The 12,158-nt window shown below is 28.6% G+C and overlaps 1 protein-coding gene across 1 annotated transcript in view; it reads right to left on the bottom strand.

The window, feature by feature from the left end:
- SCAP (SREBP cleavage activating protein) overlaps nt 1–12,030 on the bottom strand; it is an 84,586-nt gene extending 72,556 nt beyond the window's left edge. Inside the window, exons 1-7 of the mRNA XM_087168494.1 lie at nt 11,425–12,030; nt 10,562–10,736; nt 9,502–9,631; nt 4,789–4,946; nt 3,443–3,580; nt 2,431–2,507; nt 905–1,019 (exon numbers count right to left, since the gene is read on the bottom strand). Of these exons, the coding sequence (XP_087024620.1) occupies nt 905–1,019; nt 2,431–2,507; nt 3,443–3,580; nt 4,789–4,946; nt 9,502–9,631; nt 10,562–10,704 (761 nt within the window). The 5' untranslated portion in view covers nt 10,705–10,736; nt 11,425–12,030. The remainder of the gene's footprint in view (nt 1–904; nt 1,020–2,430; nt 2,508–3,442; nt 3,581–4,788; nt 4,947–9,501; nt 9,632–10,561; nt 10,737–11,424) is intronic.
- Nucleotides 12,031–12,158: the final 128 nt, after the last annotated feature.

The raw sequence follows: 12,158 nt of genomic DNA, 5'->3' as shown, positions 1-12,158 counted from the left end.
AACAGGAGGGCAAAAAACTTATCCTGAACGTCATTGGCGCTCGACAGACATGGCCTCCCCTGCGCATATTCTGACTTGTTAAGGGTTCGGTAAAGACGAGGTCCTGCGAGACTCAAATCTTTTTATGGAGAAATACAGTGAAACTTAGATTTACTTGAGGACAAGATTTTTATAATAAATTACAGCAAAAATATTTAACTTATAACTAAAATCTTCTATTAAATAAGATTGCACTAGGTATAAAACTTGGGTGAACATTTTAACGAACAAAAAAAGCAAGACTTTATCTAAGATTATAAATTTAAAAAAACTTTCATTTTTAAATGAATAATGAAAGTAATTATACTAAAAAGAATACATAATTTTCTGAAACGCAAAACTAACACAGGCTAATAGTATAATTCAAAATATATCTTTAAATAAATTTATCACCGATAGTCATAAGAATAATAAATACATAAGAATACAATGTTAGCATAAAAAGGTGTTTTGAACTCATATGGAAAAAAAATGAACTTAACATTTGAACTTTTTTTGGCACATTAATTAAAAGTTTACCTTGAACTTTACCTTATTTGACTTTAAAATTTCAAAAGTGAATTAAAGATAAAAAAATGAACAAAATATACAGTGTAAGTTGGTTGCTTATGATTAAGTTGATCAAAACAATATTTGTTTTGATCAACAAAGATGAAAAAAGGGTCAATATTATAACGTAAAAAAAAATACAGAAGGAGTTTCTAAAATTCAATTTTCTAAAAATTTTTTCCAAACCATTTTAAGGTGTGACAAAGATATTACAGGCATGTAAATATATAAATGTATATTGTAAAGCAAACTCATACAAGAAGGTAGATATGTGAAAGAAAATGAAGAAGTTATACTAAACAGAAAAAAAACTTACTTAGAATTATAAGTTTGAAAGGCTATTGTTACAGCATAAGTAATAATTCTAGGACGATTGCGAACAAATAATTTCTTTATTCCGGTTTCTCTAACTGGAACTCCAAAAAGTACTTCTATTGGGAAAAAAAAAAGAAATTATGAATTGGAATACAAAAAAAAATTTTACTTTTCAACTTGAAATAGCTAAAATATAATTCGAAAAAGGAATAAAACATTCAGGCTTAAACAAAAATCGATATCTAAGTATCCTAAATGCATGGACAGTAAGAGTCTGACAAAGGCATGGGCATATGGGGCAGTTTCTCCAGGGCCCCACATCAGAGGGGTCCCCAAATCCAATTGAAAGTTTATTTTAGGTTTCCTTCTTCAATTAACTTCTTTTAAACAAAAATCAAAATAGCATCTTCATTAATCTATCATATTAACACAAAAATCTATATTTCGTAAATCCATAGTTTTCTAATGAGGAATTCAGCTAAATTTTCGCAATTACGATGGACAACTTTGGCCAATCAAGGCTGTATTTTTATATATCGCAAAATGCGATATGTTAACAAAGATGCAAGCTTCTGATTGGCTTAAGTGAGCCTCCGTAATTGCACAAATTTAGCTGAATTCCACACTCATGTCAGCAATGATTTGAATTTTTCACAGCTAGATAACAAAGTTAACTATCAGAAAACTTCATTCGGCCTGATAGACATAGAATTGTCAGAAAATCAATAAGATAAACAGAACGATATTTTGTCTGACCTTTGGGGAGGGGGGGGGGACTTTATAGCTATTTTAGGTTCTAGTCAATTTTCTTGTTATTGATAATGAGGTGAAAAATTTAAATGCCACCATAAAGTTCGGTTCTTCATTACTAAAGTAGTGAAGCAGAGGGGGCCCTAATAGGCTAAGTTGGGCCCTGTGGACAGCTGATCGCGTAAAGCTAAGTGCAGATGGCGCTAGGGGTTAATATCTGTAGTAAGACTTTCGGGTTGCCAGATTTTTAAGCCTAAGCTTGAAAATAAGTACTATCAGAAACTATTATACTTGTGGTATTTTCAATGAAACACATTTTTTCAATTTAACTTTGAACAAAACAAACAAGAAATGAATTTGGAAGACTCCGCAAGCTTGCTATGATGCTACCCAATAAATAACAAATGATGCTATTTTACACATATATAACCAAATAAAAGATAAAACTCAAAACTGGACTAATCTTACACTTTATTTATGCCATGATATTAACTTCATTAAATTTGGTTTTAGGCTCATGACTTGTTAGAATTTATGAACTGCAGAAAACTCTTAGGAATGATAAAATTATGCATAAATTTAAATACAAATCAAAATAATAAAACTTCCAAGAATATTAAGCCTGGTCACACATCGCCTCGTAAACATAACATAAGCGGAAGAATACACCAGAAGTTTTCTAAATTTCTTCCCATTTTAGGAAGCTTGATATTGTTTTACATTCATTCAACCATTCATGCAATATTTACATTGAAAAGTAACTAAACAATTGTATACCTCTTAAACTGGATGAGTCTACGGAAGAATCCTTGACACCAAAAATTGTTTTGACAATATCAGGGTCTTCTTTAAATCTAAAACAAAATAAAGTAAATCAATACCATTTGAATCTAAATGAAAATCAATTAACAAGATTTCTTTACTGCATTCATTTAACGTATTCAGATTTAAAAAAAAGGGCTCAAAAAAATTTTTTATTTTTTTACATAGAACAATGCAATTTTCGGAACAACTTTTATAATTTAATTCAAACAGTTTTAAAATTATAAATTAAACTTCCAAGTAACAATAACAAAAACTAAAACTCTCTCTATACAAGTCAATCTGAAAAAATTAAACAAAAGACACAGGGTGTGCAGCCAAATCTTTCAACAAAAAATAAGCACCATTTAAGTACTTTTTAAGCATTGAAGAAATATTTTTAAGCACTATGTGCATTAAAAAATACAAAATAATTTTCAAAGACTTTACATGATCATGATAAAATAACTAGTTTTTGACATAGAACTCTTTTCTGGGTTATATTAGCCATTATAAAATGATAAAGAGAATTTTCGGTGGAAAATGAAGTCTGAAATTGAGAATATCTTGCAAAATGCAGCAGAGTTCCACAAGATAGTGCAAGAATTTCACCGAACAAAGCTGAGTATACATACATGTGGACTCGCAAATATTTATCAAACATGTAAAATGATTGCGCTTTCATATGCTATGGACCAACTGTAGGCCGAAATAGATTGATTGAATGAATTGTGAAAATGTTGAAAAGAACAACGTGAAAAGCACGCTTTTGCACAATATGTGGCAAAAATCAACACGGTAAAGAAAAGAATCTCATTTTCAAAAAGGGAAAATTAAGCCAATGAAAAAAAACACCTTTAAGGGCTTTTAAATAACAAAAAATTGAAAATAAGAACTTTTTAAAAACTCTATGCACCATGCGACACTAAAGTAAAATTTTTAACTAAATTTACAAAGTCAAAAATCAAAGAATAAGAAAAATAATTACTTATCAATGTTATTCTGCCATATACTGCTTGGAGAAACAATTAGGCATCCATAATGAGGTAAAAAATCTGAAGTTGGATGATCAATGGGCTCTGACACTTGTAAACATAAGTCACCAAGGCTTGTTTGATTAACAGTGCTAAAGATAAAAGTGTGACTATAATACTATAGAATATCTTTTAAATTACGCATAAATAGAATAATTAATAGTTGCACAAATGATTAACACATTTAAAATTAACAAACAAAATCTTACATACAGGAACAATTGATATAATAATTCCAATTTTTGAAAGAATATGTTCGCTCTTTGATTTTTTAAAGATCTGAAGCTGAGGAAAATAAAAAAAGCCTCTGTTTAAAAGCCTTATTTATAAATAATTTAAAACTAGATATACAATCTTGTTTTACAGAATTATCTGGATTTTAGAGCCAATAGAAAACTTGAAAGAGTTATAAAACTTTTTTTAAAAAAACTGCCAATTTAGGCAGACCTAGATGAAATTAATGAATCATTTTCTTCAATTTTTGCAAATTTTTATGAGTACAGATAATGAGTAACTTTTCAAATAATAACTAATAGATAGTAAATGTTATTTATTTTCATAAAGCATATTGATGCTATATTCAGAATTAGCATAGATGACATTAGCTAAAGACATGCGAAAATTGACCTAACAGTCATGAATAACTCTCATAACAGTTATATAAATAGCATATTATTCTCTAAAAAGCGTCATTTCAAGTGAGCTTTCAAAAAACAGTAGTTAATAAGAAGATAAAATAAAACATTAAGTTAAAAAAAAAATAAGCCAATGCATAATGATAATCATTTAAATTATAATATTCATTGCCCCGCAGTGGACTGATCGTAAAGACACGGTTCTCCGTAGAACACTGAAGTCAAGCATCACTGGCTGCAGTCAGTAAGAGAGTGGGTGACCACTTTGACCAACCGTAGGGACCAAGGGTGCACATAATCGCTTCTCATTAAACTGTTCTACTGTAAAGTGCTCAACTTCACACTCAGGTTGCTGCGCATACAAAAGCAGAGATATCCCCTCTACAGAGGATCAAAATTGCAATGGCATGCCTTCAGATTATCCTCATGGATGTACAATCGCCAATAGCCCATTGGGCAGCTCTAGTGTCCACGTAAATAAAGTAACTACCTATTCAAATTTGAAACGAAGTTGCACAAATTTTCCTTTAAAGACACAATAATAACATTTCTTAAAATTAAACTAGATAAATAAATTGCTTTTGGATTAAATAAAAAAAGGGAGAGAACTACAATACATTTAATGATCTAACAACAGACTGAAAATTTCTTTTGTTCATGCTTACCTAGGATTCAGTTGATGATTTTGTAGCAATTGGATAATTTGAAAAGCCGTAGACAGTGGAGCTCGAAATGCATCCGTTAAGATTAAATCTGTTTTCCATGGAGATAAAGCACTCTTTACAACAATCTGCTGAATGTAACTAACGGGTGGTCCTTGAAACTGAAAAAAGAAATTCCAGTTTTCAAAATATAAATTTATATCATTTAAAAAAAATAATTCCAAATATGAGTGTTAAGTATTTAACACTCATATTTGGAATTATTATATTCCTAAATTTGATTAAAACACGGAAGTAAAATATTTGTTTACAAATTATAAATATTTACTATATTTAATTAATCTTGGGTCACTTAAAATATCTCGACTGTTTGTTTGTCTCATTTTGAACAAGGATATTCAACAGAATTTCAGGGCAAAAAATAACAATTAACTGAGTTAAAATAATGGATTAAGAAGAAAAAACTTGAAAGTAGAAAATATTAAATTATTGTAATAAACATATTACAGTCAGCACTTTTCAGCATGACCCTGTGGTACATAAAGTTCAGTTCCTATTACTTGACTATTAAGATACAGTAACAAAAATTTAGTTTCTTTCCCCCCCCCCCCAATTTCTAAGAATATTCTTCAAATATGTTGGCTGCTTTCAAACAAGAAACTTCTATAAATGTGTTATTTGGTTCCTCATTAAAGGCATTAAAACCTCTTGCAGGCCAAGGCCATACCAAGAAGTTAGTGCCATCTAATCCTATCCACAGCAAGGCTCTTCCAGTTACGCTATTCATGCTTTTATTACTTCTTCTTCTACACTTAGCAACTCAATTGGTGGTCTTTCTCCCTTTCTGTTTTCTTTTCTGAGATAAGTAAATGTAAGAATGTTTCATGTTATATATATATATAATATAAGAAGAGAGTGGAATGCACATAGCCAATCACAGAAGACTGCTGGTTAGTAACGCACAAAACAGCCAATCAAAATTGAGAACGCATGTGTGGGTAAAGGTAATAATTTTTAATAATGCTGTCTGCAGAAATGTTACAACTAAACTTACCAGCTAAACCTTGTTGCGATTTTTATTTTGTATTGAATGTATGAAATATATTGAACTGAGTTTATTTTAAAATACTTATATCTTTTTATAAAAAATGAATCGCCATGAATATCTTAGGCAATATCAACAGCAACATAGGGCTGAACACAATTTAGCAGCACAAAATTACCGGGAAAATAATCATAGTGCTATCTATCAATACGCGACAATGGAATGCGTGGCAAAGATGCTTTGAAGAGTCAAGGCGTTTAAATTAAAACGAATAATATAGAAAAGAAATTGATAAAAAATGTTGTATATAAGGAGGTTTTGTTATTAATTTTTAATTTTATCATCGCTTTTCTTTAGTTTTAATTATTTTTTACTTACTTTCAAAAAATCGTTCAGCCAGAAATATTGGGCAGACTATATTTGAATGTGCCCCTTGATTCTTGCCAAGTTGTGATTGCGGTTGATCGCCAAACTGGGCAATGTTGAAAATCAATCGCGATTCTGGTTGGTTTAGATTTTAGCGTTATTTGAAAATGTTCAACGTTATATGTAATATGTAACGGTATATATAATAAGGTCCGTTAGTTTTACGTTTTCCATTCCTGTTTGCGCAGAACAACGTGGTAACAGGAGTGGCTCCCAAAATATAATGATATTGCAATAAAATATTGGAAAATTTCAACAAAACATCGGCCAAAACTTTATAAAATAGCAATAAACCCGATATGAGCAAAGTTAATAAAATGCAAAATGCATTTTATTGGTAAAATGCATTTTGAATCGAAACAAAAATTAATGGAGTAAGCACAGAAAGAAAAGGAAAAAAACAACTCACTTCCTCGTTAAGCTTGAATATCCTCAGATTTAGGTGCACCGAATTCTCTAATAGCAGTTAGATACTGTCTAAATTTATCATGAATAGAAGATTGCGTACCTCCATTGCCACATAAATTCGGCGAAATACGAATCTAAAATGGCATCCATGGTACCGGACTGGCAATGACATTTTTTTCTAAAGTCCCTTTTTATGACTGCCCACATACCTTCGATCTTATTGACCAGAAGCAAAAGTAACCTTACCAACGTAGAACTAACGGACCTCTGAAATTGTATATACTGTTGAACATTTAAAAATACCGCTAAAATCTAAACCAATCAGAGTCACAATTGGGTTTCAACATCGCCGAGCTTGGTGATCAACTGCGATCACAACTTGGCGAGAATCAAAGAGCACCCTCAAATTTAGTATAGACTAATTTAGTCTACCCATGCGTGCTTCTGATACGAGCAGGGGACGGAGTCCTCTAATATAAAATATAGATATATAGCACAATAAAGATAGAAAGGAATAAAGGACTTTAGAAATAGAGAAAAATGAAGAAAATTATGAAAATAATAAACAAGTATATAGAACTCATAAAAACAGTTAAAAATATGGAGAAAGCAAGGAAAATAATATAATGAAGATTAATGAAAAGAGAAGAAGAAAATTCTTTTTCTCTTTTCTTTATTATTTTATTATATTATTTTCCCTGTTCTCTATATTTTTAACTTATAAACATACATAAAATAGCAATACATGGAGTGAGAATGGAGTAAATTAATGAATAAAGTTACATTTTAAAACATAGCATCACATGAAAATGAATAAAACTCAAAACACAGAGAATCAATAAAACTTCATAGCATGCTGTTACACATAAAAGCATTTGCCGATACACAAATAGTTTGATTGATTCACAGGCACACAATTTAAAACTTTCACACGTAAAGGTAATGTAAGCAAATCATAAGTGTCCCTATACATTGATACAGTTTGAATTAAATTTTATTACATTTGCTAAATGGCTTATTTTAATTTTATTCTAAATTGAATTCATTAAACTGTGTCACTATACCTAGTCATAGTAACATCCCTTCTTCCTATACGATATCTGATGTTCGAGCCACTATAATCTATTGCATTTTAAGACTTTAACACTATAAGGGGATGTGAGTACTTTAGATAAATTTTTAAGATAAACAAGGACCTTCAGCTATCATTCTCATGCACTGCATTAAATATTATTTTTAAAACTTCTCAAAAATCAATAATTTATTTTCATGTAATTTGGTTACTGCCCAACACTAACTTCCAAAGCTGCAAACATGGGTAGGAAAAAATCCAGTAGATTTTACGGAATATAAATTCCATGATAATTGTTGCATAATATATGAAATATTTTACACATAGGGTTATAATCATCAAAATAGAAAAACTGCAATATTTTCCAGTTATGATTGACATTAAGCATGCTTGAAATGTTGTGTATTATGTTTACTTATAATTTCAAATATTAATAGGCATGTAATTCATCAAAGATAGTTAAAATACTTTAATTTAATACAAAAAGAGAGTTCTGAATAAAAAATTAACTGAACATTTTAGAACAAAAAGAATTTTGAACTGATTTCTATAAATGAGGATTGCTCCATTATGCATTAGTAATACTTATTTAAGTATTCAAGCAAGTAATAATAATCTGTTCAAAAATTCTATTTCAATAGGAATTTTTTTTTTTTTTTTTTTAGGAAACTTGCAATTTTAGGGAATTTTCTAAAATGTACAAAAACCAGGAGAATTTTCAACAAATCAGTAGACGTAGACCAGGAGAAACTTGCAAAATTCAATTGTCTACTAGAAAATCAATAGAGTTGGCAGCTATGAAGTCCCATAAAGCTGAGTTGGTCAAATTAACATTCTTCAGGTGTTAATTTTTATTTTTAAAAGTTAAAAACCGAAATTTCAGTTTGTTCTTGAGGCTATGATAGAATTCATTTGATATGGAGAACTTGTTATTTATCTTAACGGTTAAAATTTCTTTTAGTAGTGAAGATCGTTCGCAGATACTCAAACTGCGAAACTCTTTTAAAAAATTTTACAGAATGTCGTTAAAGTTTAAGTGTATTGTAGCAAGTCTCAATATTTGTTTTACCTTGATTTATTTTTTGGCATAATTTACTAGTCTCAGCTTCTAATAAATTGGATTATTCTGCCTTAAAGTATTAATACAATTAAATCATGAAATAACTTGAATTTCTTTTGAATGAACAAAGAATAACACAACTCTCCAGATTCTAATTCTAGATTGCCATAATCCCTGTGGCAGAATTTTTTTGAGCTATCTGCGACTCAATTCTCTACCACTAATATCTTTCTGCAAGATACTTTTAATACTAACAAACATATATGTTATTAATTTAAAATAATGAATACACTGTGTTTACAAAAAAAACTACATAATTTGTTTGAATTGAAGAGGTAATAATTTTTTATTCAAATATTATGGGTGATATTCTCACAATAAAAACCTTAGATATTATTTCACATAAGCACTAATCTCATCAAGTTGCACTCTGAAATATTTAGGATGTATTTGTCAAAATAACTTAAAAATACAATATGATTTCTAAAATGTTCATAACAAAGACATGGAATGACCCATGGGCAAAACTTGCAAGAGATTTTTACAATTTTCTTCTAAAGAATTTCAGTAATGAACCTAAATATGATTTAAAAAAATTTATTACCTTCTTGCATTTGAGAAAATGTACGACAAAACCGTAAAATAGTCATCACATACAATAATCTTAAAATAAGGAAAGAAATTTCTTTGTATAAGAGCACTTACCCAACGAGGTCCATTAAATTTGTAATTCTCAGAATTTCCCAAATTAATATCAGGTGGAACAAAACCTTGAATGGGAGTAAAAAAATGTTGAGATGAACTTCCCAAAAGTGGCAAGTATATCAGGGGATAGCTGAAAAAAATTTAAAAACTCAGCATTTTCTAATAACATATTTCCTAGCCAGCCTGAGAATATTCCTGGCTGGCACAAGGGGGACAGCATACATGTCAAAAGACTATCAAAATCAATAATGCCAATATTCCAACATAACAACTGCCCAAAATAACAATAAAAACAAACATAGAAAAAAAGATTTTAAAAGTTTAGCTTAGAGAACTTAAATTTTCTTATTGTACTAATTTTTTTTTCTTGCTTTTTTTCATTTGTTATTTCACTGCAAAAAATGGTTTTTAATTACAGAATATTAAAATCGTTATCATGATAATTCAGGGGTGATTGTGAGCCGAACTCAAAAATCCTAAAAATTTCTTGAGTAAAATCATTAAGGACGCATTTCAAAAAATTTATGTCTTTATAAATTTAAATCATTGATATTTTTACAACATGTAAATACAACAATCTAATTTTACACAAGTAACAAGTAAATTTTACAATCTAAATAAATAATATGCAGCATAATTCAAATTAATAATTTTGTATAAGTTTACTTTTACCTCTAATCACATTATTCTACCAAAAAAAATATTTACAAATGAAAGAGATGCCAAGTATAAATTCTAGTTCTAATATTTTTAAATTAAATATACATGAATTTTTACACATAAATGTGATCGATGATATCTTGAAATTTCTGTACCTTGGATTTCTGGAAATTACCAGATTGCAATTAACGAAAAATCCAGACTTTAAGGCATATTTTTCCATAGTTAAAGAAACAAATAGAAAAAACACTTAAAATTTTTCTCAACATTGAAAATATATCAAAATCAATGTAAAATGAAAACAATTAAAAATTGAACTATTTTTAATAAACTGAAATATTAGTCAATCAATAAAAAGTAGTTAATGTATCCGAAACAATAGTAAAGAAATGAAACTCACCAGCAAATAAGAAAGATAATCAAGGTAACAAAAATAACAAGGTATGGGTGACTAGAACAGAAGAGTCCATGACTATAATATGCTCTTGCTATTTTATCATGAATATCTGCTGTATATGATTTCATTCGAAAGGTACCGTCCATCAGAACAGATTAAAATTACGTTCTTCAGGTGACTGAAATAAAAATAAGAGTTTTAAGTGAATAACATAAACCAACATTGAATATGAAACTTAATTCTCCTGTATCATCTAAAAGAACAGCAAAATGAAAAATTATTTTAAAGAGGAAAATAACAAATAAAATTGTTTTATTCCTTTTTTTATTATAAAAAGATAATAAGCAGCAATTCATGCATATCAATTGCTAATAAAAGAAATTTTTTATAAAATGCACAATAATGTTCATTTGATTTAATAAACAATTAATTAAAAATGAAAAGAATTTTTTATTTATATAAACCTATTCTGATTTTATAAGTAAATTTAAACTGCTTTTGTAAGTAAAATTATTTCAAAGAAGCAAAATCCTTGTTCATAGAATTAAAGTCAATGTTCAATTGATCATTATCAGCTTAAAACACTTATCTTTAAAATAAAATATACATTTAAACTAATTAAGGTACATAAAAACTCAACTCTGAACTACAACAAAAGCAGGAAGTAAATAAATATAACCTATTACAGCATAGAGCAAAACTTTCTTCTTCACTAAAAATTCAGAAAAAAACATTAATTCGGTTCTAGAGTCTCAAACTAGGTAACAATAGCAAGTTTTAAATTGATAAGTTAAGCAGAAACATAAATAATTCGGTTAGTTAAAAAAAACTAATCAGAATGCAATGAAAATGCAATTTATCCTTACTGTATAGTAAACTTGATTTTGAAGTTGACAAGCAGGTAACTTTATGGAAACAAAACAAATATGAAAGGACCGAAATGGTCATCGCCCTTCTATTATTATAAAAGATTTTAAAATATATTTTATAATTTCCTCAGAGTTCAGAAGCTGATTCTCTATTCAGGAAAAGCATGATGTTCAGCATCATTGATCAATAACATAAGAAATAATTTATTAAAGAGGGATGGAGAACAATTGATTAAACTTCCTTTTGCACTTTAAGTACTACACAAAAGCTAACTTAATGTAATAAATTTACTATAAAATGGCTCAAAGAAGGTAATAGATTTTCAAGGTTATCGAATTCATCTACTGTTTTGAAATGGTCGCCATTCTTATGACGCCGCACATGAACACATCGTAACGAGCATAATGAAAAATTAAATTAATTCAATTTATTCCTTAAGATTTTAATGCGTATAAAGGTTTGTAAGTTTTAAACTACAAATTTATTATAAATTTAAAAAATTTCAGATTTAAATGTATTGTTACAATCTACAATTTTAAATGTTGGTTGTAATAAGAAAACAAACAAAATTTCGTCTGCTATAAGATTAATTGTATAATAACAAATTCTTAACTGTGAAGTTTTGAAATTAATAATAACAGAGCTTAATTTCTAAAATATGATTGAAAAAAATTTAAAAATTTCTAACTGATCAAATAAAATATTGTAAGTTTTTTTTCTTCAAAGTATT

Source organism: Parasteatoda tepidariorum, chromosome 7 (assembly GCF_982258835.1).
Source record: "Parasteatoda tepidariorum strain Cologne lab strain chromosome 7, Ptep-v5.0, whole genome shotgun sequence".
NCBI lineage: Eukaryota > Metazoa > Arthropoda > Arachnida > Araneae > Theridiidae > Parasteatoda > Parasteatoda tepidariorum.
This window is presented reverse-complemented; position numbering and strand designations above follow the sequence as displayed.